Below are 22,120 nucleotides of genomic sequence, written 5' to 3' on the forward strand. Positions count from 1 at the left end.
CTGAGGTCCCTTCCAACCCTAATCTTTTATGATTCTATGATAACAAACCTGTTTAAGAAATCTTCAATATAGTATTAGTACTGCAAATTGTAAATAAAAGATCCATGTGGTGTTTTGTGGGGTAAACAGATATGAACGTGCTGTTTGCCATCATTAATTACCCTTCTGTGACTGAAGCTAAATAGGAGAACTGAGATATACACTACAGAACAATGGGTACGGGAAGCCTCTTATGTCATGATCGTGAGCACAGCCTAAAGAATGGATGTCTTTCATAGAGATAATATTAGATTTGGGGAGAAGGAAAGGAAATAGACTCACAATAGACAAGTCATCTTCCAGCCTATTGATGGAGAAACATTGCTATCCTGCCCTCCTTTCAGGAACGTAAGTGGTACCAGGAAGAAAAGGTTTATGGAGAGAATAGTGAGAATTACCATACAATAAAGGGAGGAATATCTACAATTCCCTTTTAGGATCTGTCTTTGATCATGGACCAAAGCCAAGAATGATGGGAGAGAAACTCTTTTCAGTTGTTATTCTTTCAAAACAAACAAAAAAAGCCCTTCCAAGTTAGAGAGTACTGAGGATAAAAACCAGTTTTTATTACAAAAAAAGTTTACATTAATGCTTACATTTATAAGTCTGTTTTTCTAAGATAAAGTGCACATTGACCTACTATATAGAGTCAGAAAGCCCCTTAGGAGCCCACTATCATAGAGCCAAGATCTCCTGTCTGACCTGACATTAAGGGCATGCAAGGAGTGAAGTAATTTATATAGCTTTGCACACCGATTGACAAATCAACAAACAAGAAGTTGTCACTGAAAATGAATGGCTAGCTGAGGTCAAGTTGCACATCAATGATGAACTTCCAGATGATTTCTTGAAGAAAGGTGATAAGGCCTGCATTGCTACCAGGTTAATCAGTGCTATGGAGAGTTCTCACAAGCTACAAGGAGTTGGACTAGGTCATGGGTTTTTTTTGTTTTTGTTTTAACTGGATACCTTGAGAAGAATGCCATAGCTGCAACATATGGGTCTTCAATAACATTTTCAGTCTCCGTCGCTACTGAACCAGGGCCCCAGCTTGCTACTAAGGTGGGATCTGGACTGCTGTAGGCACTGTCTTTTGAATGTGATGTAAAACTAAGGATCTGACCACTTGTGGTCCATTAAGATCCTATGTCACTTATTGCAACAGTGGGGATATTCACTGCTGGTCTGAATTCTCATTTAGCCTACTTAAATTGCTCTACAGTTTTTACAGAATACTGCACTCATGTCCTGTCCTAATGTGCGCTGTTAAATAGCTGTTGTTTCATCTAGTGATAACTACATTTCAGTTATAGATACAGCAATTCCTGTGTACTATGTGTTATATAAAATATATATAATGCATTAAAGGAATATTAACATTGCAAAGCAGTCAAATGTTAGTAAATGCCAGAATTAAGATTGTGTGCAGACTTATTTTAGCCTTTTTGTGCATATGCATTATGATACAATCTCTACTTGCATGATTACATGCTCATCAGTTATTTGTATCATCCCTTTTCAAGAGGTTTGCAATGTTTTGTTATTACTGCAGCTTTTAGACTCACTATCCCTATTAGTAATAACTGGTTTCACAGATCGATTGTTACTATTCATATTCACCGACATATTTGCATGAACATATGTTTGAAACCAAGAAGAAGGATATTTTAAAGATTGTCTAAAGTGTCTTAGTAGAGTTGATGGTCTCCTTCTGTTTGTCATACTTAGTACTTCTGAGGTAGTGAATACACAATGATGACTGAAGAATCCAGTGGTAGTTTGGAGTTTACAAAACATGCAGAACTTTTTTTTAGGTTTCACAAAAGTTTCCTTAAGTTTTGTGAAATACTCCCCCCCCCCTTAATTTAAACCATTGTTTTTAAACAAAAATTTAATTTAAAAAAGAACTATGCTTTAAGTACTGCTGTGCTATGAAAACAATAAGTTATTTGTTTGATAGTCATTTTTGCCAAGCTTCTAGGACTACAGAAGAATTAAAAAAGCAACATATAAATCATTCCAGTACTAAGGTTTTTCCAGAGTGAAGCAGAATTTGGATTTCAAAAATGTTGAATGATTTTCTAAATCTAAAATATACAGTTTGGGGTCAATTCTATACAAAACAAATTTTCCTGCTCTCTTGGGAATAATTGACATAATGTACAAATGAAGTTGATGTTTATCACTTTCCACTAGTAGATGGGAGGAAAAATAGAGACTGTCAGAAAGATTAGAAGTTGAACTTTTGGTTAGGATAAAATAATTACCCAAGAGTTCTACTGATTATTCAAAGCATTTCTAAATTATCTGAGCTTATTAGCAAAAGTTTTCACAAATAGGTGGCTAGATCCATATATAGGCACTAAATATATGCCCTAGTTTTCAGCTGTTGAGCTGGTCCTATTCACTTCTATGGGAGCTGCCAGTGCTCAACAATTTTGAAAATTGGGTACTTATTTGGAGTTTGAAAATCTTCATCATCGTATCTTTAAAACTCAAATGGAAATAGCGCAAGAACAAGATTTTTTTTGCAAGATTCTCAGTACTTCCATTTTTGGTAGAATAGCCTTCCTCAGAGTATTTTTGCAGTTCTGGTTCTGTACAGACTGGAATTAATGTATCCATACATTGTAGGAACTTAAAGATTCAGTTCAAGTTTGGCTGTAGAAATGGGTTAGTCAAATTGTAGCTTGATAGAAATGTTTGCCTTAGGAATACGGGTTTGTGGCTTGTTTTTCTTTTACTTATAAAAACCCAAGTTAAAATTTGATAGGCTGAAAGAAATTTGGAGGCCCTCAAATTTTTCAGGGAGAGACTTATTCCTTTAGTCCAAGATAATGAATAATAGAATAAACATCTCATTTCTCCATCTAGGAGATAAGTGAAGAGTTAGTAGTAGAAACTTACATAAATCTCTGATGAGCAGTAATTCTTATACAGATTTAAAGGACTTTCTGTCTGTGATCATAATAATTTCACTGCCTGATGTGAGACATGAGGAATGCATTTAAAATTCTCAGATTCAGTCTCTGAGGCTGCAAAGCAGAACCTAAGTTATTAAGATGTTTCTTCTGAAGTAAAATATAAAGCTTGGTTTGCACCAAGGTATGTTGGGTACATTCTCTGGGTTCAAAAAACTGACTTCTGAAGAAACCGCTTTCTTCATTTTTAAAATAAAGTTAGTGGAAACTCTCAAAAATCAATCCAATATACACATTTGAAATGTATGATTGTATGATTTGTATGATTACAAGTAGTCAGTTCTTTTACAGGTCAGCAACAGCATATGGCACATAAAATAACTGGCAGGCATACTTCACCTGTGTGTATTGCCCAACACTTCCCTGTCTGACTTAAGAACACAGACAGCCAAATATGGAGCTGTTGAGGAGACAGGTTATATAAATTTTGGTTAGAGTATTTGTGTAGATTAATGCTCTCATTCTCAAATTGTGAGGCTGCCTCTGATTTCTTCTAGAGGAGGCGCAGATGTGCCTAGGGGAAATGAAAAAAGGAATATCTTTTCTTAAACAGATTATTTTCACTTAGGACTCAGCAGAAATGGACCTGTTTAACTAAGTGAATATTCAATATTAAATATTCAATTGACATATCAGCTTTTGTTGATGTTAAGTGCCAAAACTAAGAGTTCCAGCAAAAAACCGAAATTAACAGGTTGCTCTGTATTCTTCTAAAATGCTCCATTTTGAACAGTTTCCCACTGAGACAATTTATCTCACTGATGTCAGAGGAACCCTAAATATTTCCTTAACATATAGAGAGGAAAAATCCTGGATTAGGACATAACTAATCTAAATCCTAACCTAAGTGACAACTTCCAATCTAAAATACAATATGGCCCGGTCTAAACTTGATTTTCCTGATTTATAATAAAGTACCCATTTCATTTGTCTCTGGACACATAATTTAAACAAAACAACAAAATTAGTTAACTGACATTAAATAAAAATAATATGCTCCATCTAGAAAATAAGCACACCATCAATACCGTATATTCCCCACTTTCACCACCAGGCAGAGCCCTGTGAAAATAGATGGTCTTTACACCATGCACTGAAGGTTGACAAACTGGCTCTTTTGAAACACTGTGGAAGTGAATTTCAGTACTGTAGTTGTCCTATCAGCAGCCACCACCTATGCAAGTCAAGGCAATATTAGAAAGAACACTGCACTCTAGTTGATCTGAAAGATCGTGCTGAAACAGAGAGACAGGTGATATCTCAGGTATATATGGTCCAACCCAGATAAGACTTTAAAGATCACTTTCAACACCTTAAATTGCATTCATAGGCAAAAAGATGTCACCAGAAGCCACTATTTGCAATGCCTTGTGCTGCAATGTATATACTACATATTAGCACAGTATTTTACAAAAAAATTTAACAAGCATTGAGTGTATTGCTTGTCATATGCATGACTGTACCATGTTTTGTGTCCCAGTTGACTGTACCACTAATCATCACTGGAATGAGATATTTAGCTTAATTCTGGTGAACTGATGAAGGTCTACAAATGTGCCTCTGCAGTATGGATAAAAGGCAACAAGTTTAGCAGACTCATGAAGTTGTCAGATCCTCCTAGCTCCATCCTACAATGCAGTACCTTACCTTTAGAAATTACTTCAAACCCTCTGCTCCTAGCAATAATCATGAACACTATCAGGAGGTGTCCAGGAATGAAATGTGGGTGTGTAGAACAATTTTGGCACATCTATCAAAAACAAGTGAGCCAAAGCAACAACTACATGCTCTGTCTCTCCAATGTGTTTTTTCTTGTTTAGTACAGAAATAGTCTTTTGGGTTTATATCCTGAGCTAGTGTTATGGAACTCAGCTAACTTTTACACCATGTGAGGATCTTGCCCTCTGCATCTTGATTACAGGAACACAAACATTTTGGTAATTTTATCCATGCCTTGCTAGTGAGGAATCTTCCATTTTTAAATTTGATCTTGATCCTGCACAGGGATTGGCCCATATGGACCTGTATGCTTGTGTAAAGTCAGTGGGACCCCATGTGTGTGGATTGCTGTGCAGGATCAGCTCCATAGTGTGATTGGTTTCCGGAAGAACATATTTAGAACATAGACAAAACTTGTAGAAAATCGGAGTAAACATGGATTGTAGAGCACTTAAGAGTCAAACTTTAAACCTTAACTATAGAAGAGTATATTGTGTTTTTGAAGAGGAAAAAAAAAGCCCTCACACAAATATAGCAAAAAAAAAGATACTGTACAATAATTGGTTACACCAGACATCTACTTAGATGCTTCACTACTGTGTCAGATATAAGAAATATAGGCCAGCCAACTTTACTGGTGACTTAAATTTGCAAGACAAAATTCACCTGTATGGAAATTAATTATTAGTGTATACACTTATTGAATCTTGGAATATTTCTGGGCCTAAAATGTTCATGTAATCTTTTTTTGTCTTCAGTGCAGGTCTATTTGACCACTGAATGGCACTATCTGGTGTTGGTTTACAGCATATCACATGTTGTGCTCTAAGTGAATGTTCTCTGATCTTCTTTGCTGTAATGAGCCATGTGACTTTATCAGGAATGTAAATAATTTGGTGGTATTGAGAATGTGTGAGGAGGAATTGTGATGAGACCATCTTGCCTCTACCCCCAGGCGCAAAGCTTTCTTATGACCTCAGTGCCAGTTCAGATGTGGTCTTCTGGTTTCAACCTCTACTAACACCAAACCTATCATTCTGTGAAACAATGATCTGGGAAGAAGGAATGACTGGATGGGCAAAGCATATAAGAAAAAGTCTTTTTCACACACAACAGAATGTTGCATTCTTGCTAATGCCAAGTGGTGATTTTTAATAGATGGGTTTTGGAGTGGGCTTGGCCTACACAAAATGGGCATGAATTTGCATGTCAATCGATTCTATAATGCTAATCACAGCAAGCGGGTAAATGTTAACAGGTTTCATAGACAGGCACATTTTATATTTCAATCAATCTGAATTTTTTTTTAAACCAGAGATGTGTTGAATCAGCGATTCTATAATCCAGGATGTGGTGAAGTTATGATGTGCTCTAGTATATGTGAACCACATGGCTTTTTTTCGCACAATTGTGCTTGCTGATTTCATAGGCAAGTTTTAATTCACAAACATCATAGTCCTATAAACCATGCAATAGAAAATTGTAGTTAAGATCTCTTATTCAATAGTCTCCAGTAATCTACTTGTGAGAATTGGTGTAGGATGAAGTTTTGCCAATATGTCTTTTGTTCCTGCTGTTAGGAAGCCTTTGTGGTAGGAAAAATAGCAATGAATTTATGAAAAATGGGAATAGCAAACCTTTTAAGGTACTTGGCTTAGAAAAAATATTAGTTTAACTAATGGGTAAAACATGAAAAGGTCAGGTGATGGGTGTGAGAGATGTAATGAACCCAGTGTATGTGGAAAGATTCATTGAATATGGTTAGCAGAGCTACAGAGTATTAGTAGAGTAGAATAAAATTTCTGCCCTCTTCACACTGCCCTGGTTCAGTGAAATGTCATTTTCTGTGGGAAGATGTTTATTCATATAGATCAGAGATTCTCAGCCTGGAAGTCATGAACAGGTTTCAGGAGAGTCATGGCCACCCTCCTTTTCTTTATGGAGTGTGTGTGTGGGTGGGTGGGTGTCTTATCTTGTAACATTGATTCACATTATGGAAAAGTTTGAAAACCATTTATATGGATGTTTGTTTACAGAAAGAAAGCACTGTGCTGGGGTGGGGAGTGTGGTGTCAATGCTACCAAATTTGGGACCCCTTGTTATATTTAAAGCATGCCCATAAGCATGACGATTTTGACACCTTTGAGAGGGCTTGAGATGAATTGCTTTTCAGTGGGTGCAGTGAGTGCCCAATATGACACATCCACCCCACCCAATCAGCATGATATCTCTTGACCACTCTCTGGTGGTTCTTCTAAACCAGTGGTTCTCAGACTTTTGTACTGGTGAGTACAAAGTACAAAGTGAGTACAAGCCTCTGAGTGCGACCCCCCCTTATAAATTAAAAACACTTGTTTATATATTTAACACCATTATAAATGCTGGAGGCAAAGCAGGGTTTAGGGTGGAGGCTGACCGCTCACGACCCCCCATGGAATAACCTCCCAGTTCCGAACCCAGTTTGAGAACCTCTGTTCTAAACTATTCTCCCAGCCTCCTCCCCAGTTCCCTATCTGACCTCTGTCTTCTCTCTGCATTGATGGAACCCACCTAGGCCCCTTCAGACTATTTTTCCTTGTAACTTTTTCCACAAAGGGAGAATTTGTTCTGCTCAGACCAGGCCTTCTGTTGTTACTGCTGCTGTTATGACTACTATGGCAGGTATCCCAATCAAGGATCAGGGCCTCACTGTGCTAAGCACTATCCAAATAAGGAACAAAGACAGTTCATGCTCCAGAAAGCTTACAGTCCAGGTGTATTTTCTGTGCTTCTCTTCACTTAACAAGAGGGTTGCCATGTGACCTATCTTCTCATTTTATATTTATCCTTATTATATAGTTTTTGTCTGCTTATGTAGCACTCATTACCATAGTATCTGAACAACATATGATGGGGAAAACCTCCCTGAGTGGTTCTTCCCCACTAACAAAGAACAAGTGTTCGGTGCTGGATTAAGTTATAATTAAAATAGTTTGTGGATTCAAACCTCTTATGGCTTTCAACACTAGCACCGCAGCATTCATGAGCAGTTTTGGAGTCCAACATTTGTTATCTATTTGAGCCACACATAGCGTGCAGCTATCCCTGATGACCTGCTCAGTGAAACGTGTGTGATTAGTTGTATGCTAGAAGCTAGGGCATGCTTTGGCAGTTCATATAGTAGGACAATATTTATTCAGTTCAGTTACTGATTTTTTTATTTTTTGAGAGGAGTGGAGCATCAAATCATGGCTCCCCCAGGCTGGTGGTTGACAAGCCTGTCCCAAAACCAAATCCATTTAAATGTTCTGAATCACTTACAATAAAGAAGCATTCTTAATATTCTACTTTACAGATATACATAACGTTCCCCCTGTGTACTAGCTTAAGATTCTGTGTTTACAACTGATTCTTGGGATGCTAGCAGAGCACCTCACCCTCTCTGATTGAACTAACCTCTTTATCTCTATACTGATTTATACCTGCCTCTGGAGATTTCCATTACTTGCATCTGAAGAAGTGAGGTTCTTACCCACGGAAGCTTATGCTCCCAATAATTCTGTTAGTCTTAAAGGTGCCACAGGACCCTCTGTTGCTTCTTGGGAAAACAAACCCAAAAGAAGTGCTGCATGACTCTACCCAAAGATCTGCTGATTGGTTGAAGTTATAAACATGATTAGTTGTACAAGTTTAAGGAAAGGTAGCTAATCATATTCTTATGTCTCTCCAGGGATCCGAAAAGACCGCAGAGGCGGACGTATGCTGAAACACAAACGTCAAAGAGAGGAACAGGATGCCAGGATTGCAGGGACTTCTTCTACTGAGATGAGAACCCCCACCCTCTGGACAAGTCCTCTTGTGATTAAGCATAGCAAGAAGAACAGTCCAGCTTTGTCCCTTACAGCAGAGCAGATGGTCAGTGCCTTACTGGAAGCTGAACCACCCATAGTCTATTCAGAGTATGATCCTAACAGACCTTTCAGTGAAGCCTCCATGATGACCCTGTTGACCAACCTTGCAGACAGGGAACTGGTGCACATGATCAACTGGGCAAAAAGGGTCCCAGGTAAGGAAACAGATCATTTGAACACTGGTTAACTGGAAAAGTTCCAATATTACATTTAAGTGAAGAAATTTCCTTCTCCCTCTCCCTACTCCACAGACACAGTTTCCTCATTATCTACAAATCATTCTTTTAAATATCCTTATTTGTAAAATTACAAACTTCATGTGGTGCTCCTTAGAAGGAAACTTTGGGAAACACAGGTAAAATTTTAGGGAAAAAATCTTGTTAAGAAAAATTCATTACTGTACATTATAATATATTGTCTGGCAAATATACTAGGTAGCTTGGGGGTAACTGGCACCAGGATATAGTCTTTCATTGCCAGGTCAGTGAATCAAACTTTGCCTAGATCTGTCACAAATGCAAGTTATTACTGTATAAAAGATGTTCAGAGGCCTATGTGAAATGGGCTAGTTATCTTGGGTCTATTTCCTAGCACACAGGTGTCCAGATCAAAAACGCTACCAAATTTGGCACTGATTGGCACCCTTGATGACAGTCCAAGCAGAGAAACCAGTGAATGGTCATTACAAACCCTCTTGATATCTGAAGTCGTCCGAGTTGAAGGTCATTGACAGGGTAGTGTGGGGAAGATTGCATTTCTGCTGGATGGACTGATCCTGTTCTGTGGATAAAAAGAAGATACTAGCCTCCAGAGCTATCAATCAAATGCTTTCATAAGCATTATATTCACTAAACATTTATTTTGAATGCTGAATCTTTAATTTTATCACAGCACTTCTCTTTACTAGGCCTACTGGTACAATATACATAGTAGTGTATTTTGCCTAGTTTAGCCAATTTTTAATCACTTTAATTTCATATTCTAGCCCTTTATTTCATTAATATTATGTAGATTCTGTGAACAACTGTTCTGAGAATGTCCACTACTACAGATTTAGTTAGGTCAAATGCTGTAGGTCATGCCTCTTTTCTGTGTCCTTTACTTAAACTTGGCAAAACTTTACTTAGTAAATCAATAACATACACAATCTTTTTCTAGTCCTTATGTGTTCTTTTTTTTTTTTACCACCTTTCACATGTCACTTTGTGGGCTCAAGCTGTGATCAATGAGAAGCTGTAAGGGATGTGTCATTTCTCATAGAAACTTAAAGGAAATCACATGGGGAATTTTATTTTTAACATAGTTGCATTTTTAGGGCCTGATTCAAAGTCAGTGAGAGTATAAGTCTCTGTTAAAGCCTATGAAGTTACAATTGGGATGAATTTGTCCCATTCTAAATTAATTATTTATCTATAGTCCATTTTGCAGTGTTAAGTGAAGAAGTTAGTCTTCTATGGCATTTGGGTTTGGTTTGTTAATTTAATGAATATATTCAGATAGAGAATAAATTGTGTTTGGGGAACTAAAATTAATTTTTATTGTTAAAAGAAGAACAGGAGTACTTGTGGCACCTTAGAGACTAACAAATTTATTAGAGCATAAGCTTTCGTGGACTACAGCCCACTTCTTCGGATGCATCCGAAGAAGTGGGCTGTAGTCCACGAAAGCTTATGCTCTAATAAATTTGTTAGTCTCTAAGGTGCCACAAGTACTCCTGTTCTTCTTTTTGTGGATACAGACTAACACGGCTGTTACTCTGAAACCTATTTTTATTGTTGTAATTATCACTGATGAGAAATCCATAAAGTTGCTTACTACTGGAATACAGCTGTTTATGATAAAAAGCAGCATGTATTACTAAGTATATGCCATTGTAAAAAAGTCTTCTGAAACTGGAAAATCAACAGTTCAGACTGTCAGCCATTTGTATATATTACATGTTTTATTAGTATGTCATATATATATTAATGTCACTGTCAAGTGCCACACAACACAAAGAAAGAAAGCTGCTTCCTAAGGAGGGGTAGAGAGACAAGGACTTACAAGGAGAGATGGATGATCATATGTAGCTCGTAGCTCTGCGTAGTGTGAAAGCTTGTCTCTCTCACCAACAGAAGTTGGTCCAATAAAAGATATTACCTCACCCACCTTGTCTCACAGATGAGCGTGTTAATTTAGGGTATGTCTACACTATGAAATTAGGTCGAATTTATAGAAGCCGGTTTTATAGAAATCAGTTTTATACAGTCGATTTTGTGTGTCCCCACATAAAATGCTCTAAGTGCATTAAGTCGGCAGACCGCGTGCACAGTACCGAGGCTAGCATCGACTTCCGGAGCGTTGCACTGTGGGTAGCTATCCCACAGTTCCCACAGTCTCCGCCGCCCATTGGAATTCTGGGTTGAGATCCCAATGCCTGATGATGCAAAAACAGTGTCGCGGGGGGTTCTGGGTACATGTCGTCAGGCCCCTCCCCCTCCATCAGAGCAACGGCAGAGAATCGATTCACGCCTTTTTACCTGGGTTACCTGTGCAGACAACATACCACGGCAAGCCTGGAGCCCGCTCAGCTCAGCTCACCGTCACCATATGTCATCTGGGTGCTGGCAGACATGGTACTGCATTGCTACACAGCAGCAGCTCCTTGCCTTTTGGCAGTGGATGGTGTATTACGATTGGTATCCATCATGGTCGTATTCCTCCGTGAGTTGGGTCAGAGGCACCTGGGCAGACATGTTTTGTCTCCTGGAGACTCAGTCCTGCCGGCAGTCCTATTGAACCTTCTTGACGATGATGACTAGCAGTCATAATGCAGCATCTTCTGCCAAGCACCCAGAAGATGCCGATGGCTATCAGTCATGCTGCACCGTCTCCTGCCAGCCTAAGATGTAAAAGATAAATGGACCAGATTTGTTCTATTCATTTGCTTCCCACTCCCTCCGTGAAATCTACAGCCTGCTAAACCCAGGGTTTTAAGTTCAATCTTGGGGGGTGGCCATTCTGTGTGACAGTTGTTTGTGTTTCTCCCTGATGCACAGCCACCTTTGTTGATTTTAATTCCCTGTAAGCCATGTCGTCACTCGCCCCTCCCTCCCTCCCTCCGTCAGACAATAGTTTCATGCCTTTTTTTCAGCCCAGACGCCATAGCACTGGGATCATGGAGCCCGCTCAGATCACCGTGGCAATTATGAGCACTATGAACACCACGCGCATTGTCCTGGAGTATATGCAGAGCCAGAACATGCCAAAGCAAAACCAGGCGAGGAGGCGATTGCAGCGCGGTGACGAGAGTGATGAGGAAATTGACATGGACATAGACCTCTCACAAAGTACAGGCCCCAGCAATGTGCAAATCATGGTGTTACTGGGGGAGGATCATGGCATGGAACGCCGATTCTGGGAAACAAGCACAGACTGGTGGGACCGCATCGTGTTGCAGGTGTGGGACGATTCCCAGTAGCTGCGAAACTTTCACATACGTAAGGGCACTTTCATGGAACTTTGTGACTTGCTTTCCCCTGCCCTGAAGTGCCAGAATACCAGGATGAGAGCAGCCCTCACAGTTGAGAAGCGAGTGGTGATAGCCCTGTGGAAGCTTGCAACGCCAGACAGCTACCGGTCAGTTGGGAATCAATTTGGAGTGGGCAAATCTACTGTGGGGGCTGCTGTGATCCAAGTAGCCAACGCAATCAAAGACCTGGTGATATCAAGGGTAGTGACTTTGGGAAACGTGCAGGTCATAGTGGATGGCTTTGCTGCAATGGGATTCCCAAACTGTGGTGGGGCGATAGACGGAACCCATATCCCTATCTTGTCACCGGAGCACCAAGCCACTGAGTACATAAACCGCAAGGGGTACTTTTCAATGCTGCTGCAAGCCCTGGTGGATCACAAGGGATGTTTCACTAACATCAACGTGGGATGGCCGGGAAAGGTACATGATGCTCGCGTCTTCAGGAACTCTGGTCTGTTTCAAAAGCTGGAGGAAGGGACTTTCTTCCCGGACCAGAAAATAACCGTTGGGGATGTTGAAATGCCTATCGTTATCCTTGGGGACCCAGCCTACCCCTTAATGCCATAGCTCATGAAGCCGTACACAGGCAGGCTGGACAGTACTCAGGACCTGTTCAACTATAGGCTGAGCAAGTGCCGAATGGTGGTAGAATGTGCATTTGGACATTTAAAAGTGCGCTGGCGCAGTTTACTGACTCGGATAGACCTCAGCGAAGCCAATATTCCAATTGTTATTGCTGCTTGCAGTGCACTCCACAATATCTGTGAGAGTAAGGGGGAGACATTTATGGCAGGGCAGGGTGGGAGGTTGAGGCAAATCACCTGGCCGCTGATTACGCGCAGCCAGACACCAAGGTGGTTAGAAGAGTACAACAGGGCGCGGTGCGCATCAGAGAAGCTTTGAAAACGAGTTTTGTGACTGGCCAGGCTACAGTGTGAAACTTCTGAGGAGGAACGGGCACCTCTGAATGTCCCCTTAATAAAATCACCCCATTTCAACCAGGTGACCGTGAATGATATCACTCTCCTGAGGATAACAAAGAGAGATAAGGAACGGATGTTGTCTGCATGCCAGCAAACACCGGGACCATACGCTGCCATGCTTTGTTATGCAATGATTCCAGACTACGTGCTACTGGCCTGGCATGGTAAAGTGTCCTACCATGGTGGACGGGATAAGGCAGTCCCCCCCAGAAACCTTTTGCAAAGGCTTTGGGAGTACATGAAGGAGAGCTTTCTGGAGATGTCCCTGGAGGATTTCTGCTCCATCCCCATGTAAGCAGAGTCAGGATAAGCTCTACCCTGACATCTGGTGGTGAATTATGGCGAGGGTGGAAAAGAACTTCAGGGGCTGATCTTGTTTGCATAGGCGCACCCACCCGCCTAGCCTGGGACAACAACAACTGAAAGTGGTTACTTTGGCTGGTGTGGGATCCCCAGTTTCTCTGTTATTGGGGCAGGAAGAATAAAGTATTGTTACTCTGATTCTGTGAATCAAGGCCAGTGGAACTGTTGTATGACACAGGGAGTCACCAGTAACTAAGTAGCACTTGCTAGACAAGGGGCATGGGTTACAAAACCCAGTGAATTGAGAGAGATTGGGGACAGGTATATGTACCTGATGGTATGGGCCCCCTTTGAGGGCCTGGAACACCAGTTGCACTGTCCCCTCTCTCCATTGTTGAATAGCAGAGCTAAGTTTGCTTCCATTAGGAGTCTAGCTAGAAGTTGCTGAATTGAATTCACTTTGGGCCAATGGTGCACCAGCATTGCAGCTCCCCTACTACAAGCTGAAATCACTAAAAGAGCTAAAATTGCTGAGCTGAGTGCTGTGTTAACCAGTGGGGGAGCCTGAAGATATATTGCTAAGCAGCTTGCAGAGCCAAGCAGTTTGTGGGACGGTTGGAACGGCCCATGGAACAGCGAGCGGAGCGGAGCAGCACAGAGCGGAGTTGAGCCATTTGCGGGGGCAGCTGGAGCGGTTCATGGGACGGCTGGTGGAGTGGAGCGGCTGGCAGAGCTGAGCAGTTTGTGGGACGGTTGGAGCGGCCCATGGAATGGGGAGCAGAGTGGAGCCGTGTGTGGTTATTGTGGAAGGTGTGAATCTTCAAGAGCCATTTGAACATGAAAGAGGGTGAGGACCTGGCTGTCACAGACTCACAGATCATGCCCACTCTTGGCCCCGTGTGGTCCGTGGGGGGTGCCCCTGTTAGTGAGACAGCCCTTCTCGGGGGTCCACTCTCTCTCGGGGTCAGGCCCCTCCACCTCCTGGAGCCGCACCTCTCGGAGCCTTAGCACACCTGTTTCTCGCCGTGGGCCCCCTCAGGGAGTCCACTCGCTCTGGACCCCCCCGGGCCTTCACCCCCAAAGGGGTTGATGCCACCCTGTTCTCTAGACTGGAGTGACTCTCAGCCAGCATAAAACAGGAGGGTTTATTGAGGGTTGAACACAGCACAGGAAACTATCAGGGCCTCAGGCCTGGCCTCCCTCAGCCCAGCACATCCCAGTCTCTCTGCCTCTGGCTGGACTCTGCCTGCTCCCCCTCTCCAGCCCAGAGCCCCCCTGCTTCCCAGCTGGGCATCTGAGATCACCCGCCCCAGGCCCCGCTTGTCTTCTCTCCAGGCAAACAGGGTCGTAAACTGGGGCCTCCTCTCCTCACTTCTGTCCTCTGGCTGGAACCGGCTGGTTAGGTCACTGGGTCCTCACTCTGCAGCCCACTGTCCGCCCACTGTCCAGAACCGGCTGCGTCTCCTCAGCTGGGCCTCCGGGTCGCCAGGTCGCCAGGTCACTGGTCGCTGGGGTATCCATCCTCCAGGCCATCGGCTGGGTCCCCAAGTCCTTTCTCCGGTCCTCTGTAAAACAAACTCCCTCTCCTCTCACCTCGTTAAACCAGTAACACCCAGGGAAACTGAGTCCCACCCCCTCCACATGCAAACCATTGAAACTCCACAGAAAACAAGAACCCCCCCCCCCACACTTCGTCACACTGGCATACTGGGTTTGGGTAATTATTCCATAGAAAAGGCAGCAGGGAAGAAACTGAAGTGGCAAAAGAACATGAATAGAGTAGTGAGACTGTCTGCACTGGCAGAGTAAAGAGGGCACAGGAGAAAGATAAGGACATGATCTGAGAGGTAGGGCAAGGCCAATATGTGCAGGCCATTTAAGGCAAGGACAAAAAGTTTAAACTCGATGCAGTGGGCAATGGTGATTTAATGGTGGGATTTGAAATGGGACTACCTACATGGTGGTAAGTATCTATGTGATAAACTGCAGAGCCATCTGATACATTGCATTAATCATACACCTTTGTCCATCTCATCTGCCTATTAATCCTCTAGTGGGACTACTTTCAAAATTCCAAACCTCTGAGCAGTTTCAAACAACTGCTTTTTTAAAAAAGAAACCACACACCTTTTCCCAAAATGGTTTATTTTTTCCTCACAAAATTAGTTTACACTGGTGTTCATGACAGGCAATTTTCAGTCTATGACTAGTAGACTGTGTGATGTAGGACTTCAAACTTTGCGTGATTTTATATAAAAAAGTGGTTTGTGGTAGGAGGGGGCCTTGCAAAATGTTAGTTTTGATTTTTTTTCCCTCTGAATATTGTACAGTGGGACTTGTGATTAATAAGGTAGCCTGGTTTGGTGTAGGGATATAAAATATTCTGGATAAAAGTTTGAAAACACTATCAAACATTTCTAAAATGCTTTTCTGTAATACAGGCAGTGCCAATAGAATCTATGATGGTGTGGTATGGTATAGAGGTTTTACTGATATTCTTTGCGCATGATCTGCAAAACTTATTGGTAGCCTCAGCACTCATGAGTTAATGCAGCTCTCCTGAACTCATACAGATAATACTTTTATAACATACTATCTTGTATTGTCTTTCTCTTACATAAAGTGAAATTTATCCCTGTCCAGAGGGCCAGCACACAACCTATGCACCTCTTAAATCAGACTTAGTGCATTGGCCTTGTGCTGGCTCTCTGCCCAGCAGTAAATTTAACCCATGCTGAAGATATCTCTATAATGTGGCGCTCAATGATTGAAAAGGCTACCAACAACAATTATGCATCCAAACAGAATGTGAAAATACAACTGCCTTTCCTACTTTCACAAATATGCTACAGCACCTGTGCAAAAGTCCAGATCATGAACTTTGAGGTGTTCATCATCTCATTGTGGGTGCGCTGTACATTAAATGCCTATTGATGTTAATGTGAGTTAAAAGTGCTGAACGCCTTGCAGGTTTTGAGCCTAAATCTTTTGCTCTAAAATTGTAGACTGGCTCTCTACAGAGATAGTCTATGAACACCAACATTTAAAGGGGATGTATCTAGTGATAATATTTTGCCCATTTATAGCACTTTACATTTGAATATCTCATAGTGTTTTACAAATATTGATTGATGTATGCGTTACAGCAACCTTTTGAATTAGGGAAACATTATTATACACCTTTTACACATACGTAAGCGCTCTATGACTGCATTTAAATGAGTTTCTGTTCTGAGAAATAATCTTGTGAAAATATCATGTTCCAAATGTATCTATCAACTATTTCCATATCCAATTTCCTAAAGTTACAAGTAAAAGGATTTTTTTTTCTAACTGCAAACTCAGTCTGGGTTTTGAGAGTCAAGATGAGTATTTTTACCAGGAATAAAGGCAATTAGGCCTGCAATTACACCTGTGCAACTTAACTGACTTCAATGGGGTTGCATTGGTGTAACTAATTGGAACTTGGTAAATAGTTCTGTTAGTGCACAGTAAAAAGCAGGCTGGGTTAATCCTGGTTATGTTGACTTGGGGAGTAGATCTGTTGAACAAAAAAGGAGCCATTTTTATAAAATCACTTTTCAGAGTAGAATCACATTTTGAGTAGCTTGATGAAAGTGCAATGCATGGAGTCAGTGGAAGAAACAAGGACAGAGCCTAGCAGTCCTGAATCCTGGTTTGTTGCTCTAACCACTAGACTAGACTCTTACTACATTTACCAAAACAAACATGTCAAGTATCAATATTATGTCAACTTTTCTAGCTCAATAACTGTGCTAAATCTACTCAGTCATTTAACATGACATTTGCTATGTCTATAAAGGATCTATAAAGAACTAAGTAAGCCTCAAATGAAACAGCTGCCACTGTCACCATTAAATTCATTTTTCCCTTCCGTTGATGGAAGTGGAAGCTATTGTACTATGCCCAGATATACACACGCTCTTTTCACAACTATGTATTATATCATTTTTTTAACATGAGCTTCAATAACATTTTTAAATCTATTCTGAGTTTCCTTGTTGATCTAGATCTTTCTTGTAATTGTATTGTGTGTCTGAGGTTTGGATCTATTCTGACCTCACATTTGAATATTGTATCTGAATCAGTCCAGTAACTTGAGTGATGTTCCTAAATTACTATTTTCTTATGTGACAGCCTGATCCGTGTACCCCCCAAAAGCAATCTACAGTGTCAAAGTATAACATGATTGCTAGCTGAGGCCCTGAAGAAAACTCTCAGGTGACAATGCAGCTCACAATTGGCTAAGTACACTGCAGATTTATTTTCACCTCCTTTGAAGCATCACGTACAGGCTACTGGTGCAAATAATATAGCAGCGTAGATGGGTAAAGAGTCTGATCTAGGATGGCATAGCCTGGCTCTCTGTCCTCCTTTAATGTCTGCACTATATAAATGTTTTTGAGTCTGCTTCAGCCTTGGAGCTAATATACTTGGGATTTTTTTTAATTTTGGCAGTAAAGGTTCATGGTTTTAGACCCAGGGGAGTCCTAGGTTCTATCCCTGCTGCCAATAACACATCCACAGGCATCACAGTATTATAGCAATCCTGATGAAATAGCAATGCTGGGAATTCATGTACAGTATTTTATTTTTCATATATACCACTATATTCATATCTGGAGCATCACGTGCAAGGAAGGAAGTTAGTACTTTCAGTGTGACAGTTGAGCGTGTTTGAGGGGTTGTTTGCTAGATGTTTAGGTTGTATAAATAGTGGAGGGGCAGAGGGGAGAGAGAAAGTAGTTTTGAGGAGTTTTGGATTAAAAGGTGCAGTTTTTGGCACAGCTGATACAAGCTTGGCTAATTATTTATTCTGAGTACAGTAGCTGAACAGTTTAATGGCCCTAAAATGGTACATTGGGCATACAGGCTTTGAAGTTTTGAGATGATTCACGGTGCTGTACTTATTTTATGGTTTCATGAACTGAGAAGATAAACATTTTGGCACTGAATTTTTATTTTAAAGCTGCAGAAGTTGCTATTTTCTTAAGATATTGTTTTCTTATTTGACCTTCTAAATTGCTCTGTTTGTTAAATTAGGAACAGTGTGTGAAGGGACCAACAATAGCCACTATTTTACACTGTGTTTTACTGACAGCAAAAAAAAAAAAAAAATTGTTGTTTGAAAGAAAGTACTGATATACTGAAGTGCATATTACTACTGTACGTGTTTCAGGGGGTAGCCGTGTTAGTCTGTATCTACAAAAACAACAAGGAGTCTGGTGGCACCTTAAAGACTAACAGATTTATTTGGGCATAAGCTTTCGTGGGTAAAAACCTCACTTCTTCAGATGCATAGAGTGAAAGTTACAGATGCAGGCATTATATACTGACACATAGAGAGCAGGGAGTTACTTCGTAAGTGGAGAACCAGTGTTGACAGGGCCAATTCAATCAGGGTGGATGTAGTCCACTCCCAATAATAGATGAGGAGGTGTCAATTCCAGGAGAGGAAAAGCTGCTTCTGTAATGAGCCAGCCACACCCAGTCCCTATTCAAGCCCAGATTAATGGTGTTAAATTTGCAAATGAATTTTAGTTCTGCTGTTTCTCTTTGAAGTCTGTTTCTGAAATTTTTTTGTTCAATGATAGTGACTTTTAAATCTGTAATAGAATGACCAGAGAGATTGAAGTGTTCAATTACTGGCGTTTGTATGTTACCATTCCTGATGTCCGATTTGTGTCCATTTATTCTTTTGTGGAGGGACTGTCCAGTTTGGTTCCTGGGTTGGTGTTTCTGTGGTGTGGTGTGTAGTTGCTTGTGAGTATTTGCTTCAGGTTGGGAGGTTGTCTGTAAGTGAGGACTGGCCTGCCTCCCAAGGTCTGTGAGAGTGAGGGATCATTTTCCAGGATAGGTTGTAGATCGTGGATAATGCGCTGGAGAGGTTTTAGCTGGGGGCTGTATGTGATGGCCAGAGGTGTTTTGTTATTGTCCTTGTTGGGCCTGTCCTGTAGTAGGTGATTTCTGGGTACCCGCCTTGCTCTGTCAGTCTGTTTCCTCACTTTCCCAGGTGGGTATTGTAGTTTTAAGAATGCTTGATAAAAATGTACGTGTTTATGTACATGGTGGTTTGCAGCACTGTTCAGTGTAGTAGCCTTCCTGACAATAGATAATCTATATCTCTGATGCTGTTAATCCAGGCAAATAAAGTGCATTTAGTGCCAGTGACTCTAGTTGCTGTTGTTTAAATCCTCTAAAATATTCACTATGTTTTCTTATCTGAGTTGGCTAATGAGCTGTATTGGAGACTGTGACAATGTTATCAAGTAATATTCTATTTGTAATCAGTTGTGTGTTTCTTTGATAGAGCTGGCATATACCACACTCTGGAGGTTTGGTACCCCACATATTTAGGGAAGATTAAGAGAATTAAATGTGTAGCTAAATGAAAAATGATGATGAACCTGATTCGGATTCCAAACCAGCTGTATATTAGCGTAACTTCAATGAAGTTACTATTGATTTACATGGATGTAAGTGGGATCAAAATCCAGATGGCAGGATATAGTAACCACCTATACACCTCTGAAGATGGTAGACACCAAATAGAGAGAGGTATTGGTCCAAGGGAAGTATAACTAGGAGTAATGAGATGAAATAAAGCAAAAGAAAAAAAGAAAGCTGAATATCAAGTAAAACCTCTGATCTGTTAGTTTGTGGACTTGTCTCTGTGTGAAGAGCTCCATCGCTTGAATTGTTTATATCTAGTCAGGACAAAATACTGATGAATATGCTGTCAGGAACAATACTGTTCTGATGAGGCAATGGGCAAGACTATTAATAAATAGTAGGAATAGTTTATTTAGTGCCACTTCTTCCAGGAGTGGGTGGGTCAGGTTTCGTGGCCCGCATCATGCGGGAGGTCATACTAGATGATCATAATGGTCCCTTCTGACCTTAGAGTCTATGAGTCTATAAATATACATCATTCTTTACAAACATAGAGTAAGGTATGTCCCCTGCCCCACTGAGCTTCCAATAGAAGATGGACCAGACAAATTAACATGACAAGACATGGGAGGATAGTTTAGAGAAGAAACTGCAAGGAGAGATTATAGGTAAGGAGAAGAAAGAAATATCCGTGTAAGACATTGATTCAAAAGTTTGGGAAAACTGGAAGTTAGTATCGCAAGAGTAGCAGTAGCATGTTAGAAGACACAAAGGCAAGAAGGTAAAAAATAAACAAAAGAAAGATTAAGTTGTAAGGATTTGGGGTGGGGGGGGGGAGCACAGGGTTCAGCAGTGGGAGTAAGGGGAAAGGAGATCAGAGATGTATATATATAGACTGGAAGGTGATGACAGGTGTTTGAATTTGATGTGGAGACAGAAGAGGAAAACCAGAAAATAGACAGTTATGGTAATCAAGGTGACTGACTAAGTTGTGGGTAAGGGTTTTAGCAGTGAAGATATGGAAAGGCGACCCAATATCTTTTCCATCTTTAATGTTTATAATTCTCTGTTAAGACTCCTAGGAGATTAAAGCAGTAGCCTAACACTAATACCGCTAGGGTGACCAGATAGCAAGTGTGAAAAATCGGGACAGAGAGTGGGGGGTAATAGGCACCCATGTAAGAAAAAGCCCCAAATATCGGGACTGTCCCTATAAAATCGGGACATCTGGTCACCCTAAATACCGCACATCTGTTTTGTTTTCTCCTTCCAAGATGCTGCACAAGTTGTTACCTTTAGACTGAATTTCAGAGATTTATTCATTGACTTTTAAAACAGGCTAATATTAACTGTTGGGTTTGTTAAGCAGAATGTTATGTGCACTAACCTGCAGGTCATAGCAAGGCCTGTGAATGAACATAGATGAACTCACGTGGAGCTTTCCACCCTGTATTTGAATTGTGTGAGGACTTTGGGGTAGACATGAGCTGTTGTTGTGGGCAGAGTCCAGTAAAATGTAAAGAGGAGAAAGAACTGCTGATGCAATTAATGAGATCTCAGTGAGCAGAACATTTGGGAGCAGGGAGAACTCATGTTCCAGTGAAGCATTTGTGTTCATATAAATAAAAGGAATTACTACTGGCTGAGTGTAATTAAGAGAAAGGAAGCAAAATTATTCCTCCCCAGGCCAGCATTCCTCAGTGGCTTTGCAGGTTAGGGTTAAAGTCCATAGATGTAATCACTAACTTGCTGCAGGCAATTATCACACCATGCACAAAATTAAATGAATACCAGGGAAGTGACTCTTTCCTAGTTATCCCATTGACTGGGAACTTTCAGCTAACTGCCTTTCTCTCTTGGATTTGTGACACTCCTCTTTGGGGTCTATTTTCATCAGGGGTAATCTGGTTGTTTTGAGATTCAGGAAACTTGATTGGAATTGGGAGAAAACTATGATTTATTCAATCAGAAAGTAATGAGATGTGCCGTGGACTAATTTGTAAAATTTGCATTAGGAGAATCCCTAAAGAAAAATGTGTAGTTTGCCATTTGATTTTTGAAGTGCCAGAATCAAGTTATTTATAGTCTTCATAACCCCAATTCTGCCATTTTAAATCCTGGATAAGGGCAAATCTGTAAAGGGGAAAAATGGGAGTTCTGTTAAAGAACTACAGCAGTGAAGACTTTGGTCTATTTAAGTGCGCTGATACTATAGTATACTATGGTATGGAAGATAAATGTGTCTGTTATCTTTGTCTCTGCCTAAGAAGGTTCTAT

The 22,120-nt window shown here is 40.9% G+C and overlaps 1 protein-coding gene across 7 annotated transcripts in view; it reads left to right on the plus strand.

Moving 5' to 3' along the window:
* ESR1 (estrogen receptor 1) overlaps window positions 1-22,120 on the plus strand; it is a 285,413-nt gene that overhangs the window by 197,622 nt on the left and 65,671 nt on the right. For all 7 annotated transcript variants that reach the window (XM_042846311.2, NM_001282246.1, XM_042846300.2 and 4 more), the window contains 1 exon segment: window positions 8,449-8,784. In XM_042846311.2, coding sequence (XP_042702245.2) covers window positions 8,449-8,784 — 336 coding nt within the window.

This window comes from Chrysemys picta, chromosome 3 (assembly GCF_011386835.1).
Source record: "Chrysemys picta bellii isolate R12L10 chromosome 3, ASM1138683v2, whole genome shotgun sequence".
Taxonomy (NCBI): domain Eukaryota; kingdom Metazoa; phylum Chordata; order Testudines; family Emydidae; genus Chrysemys; species Chrysemys picta.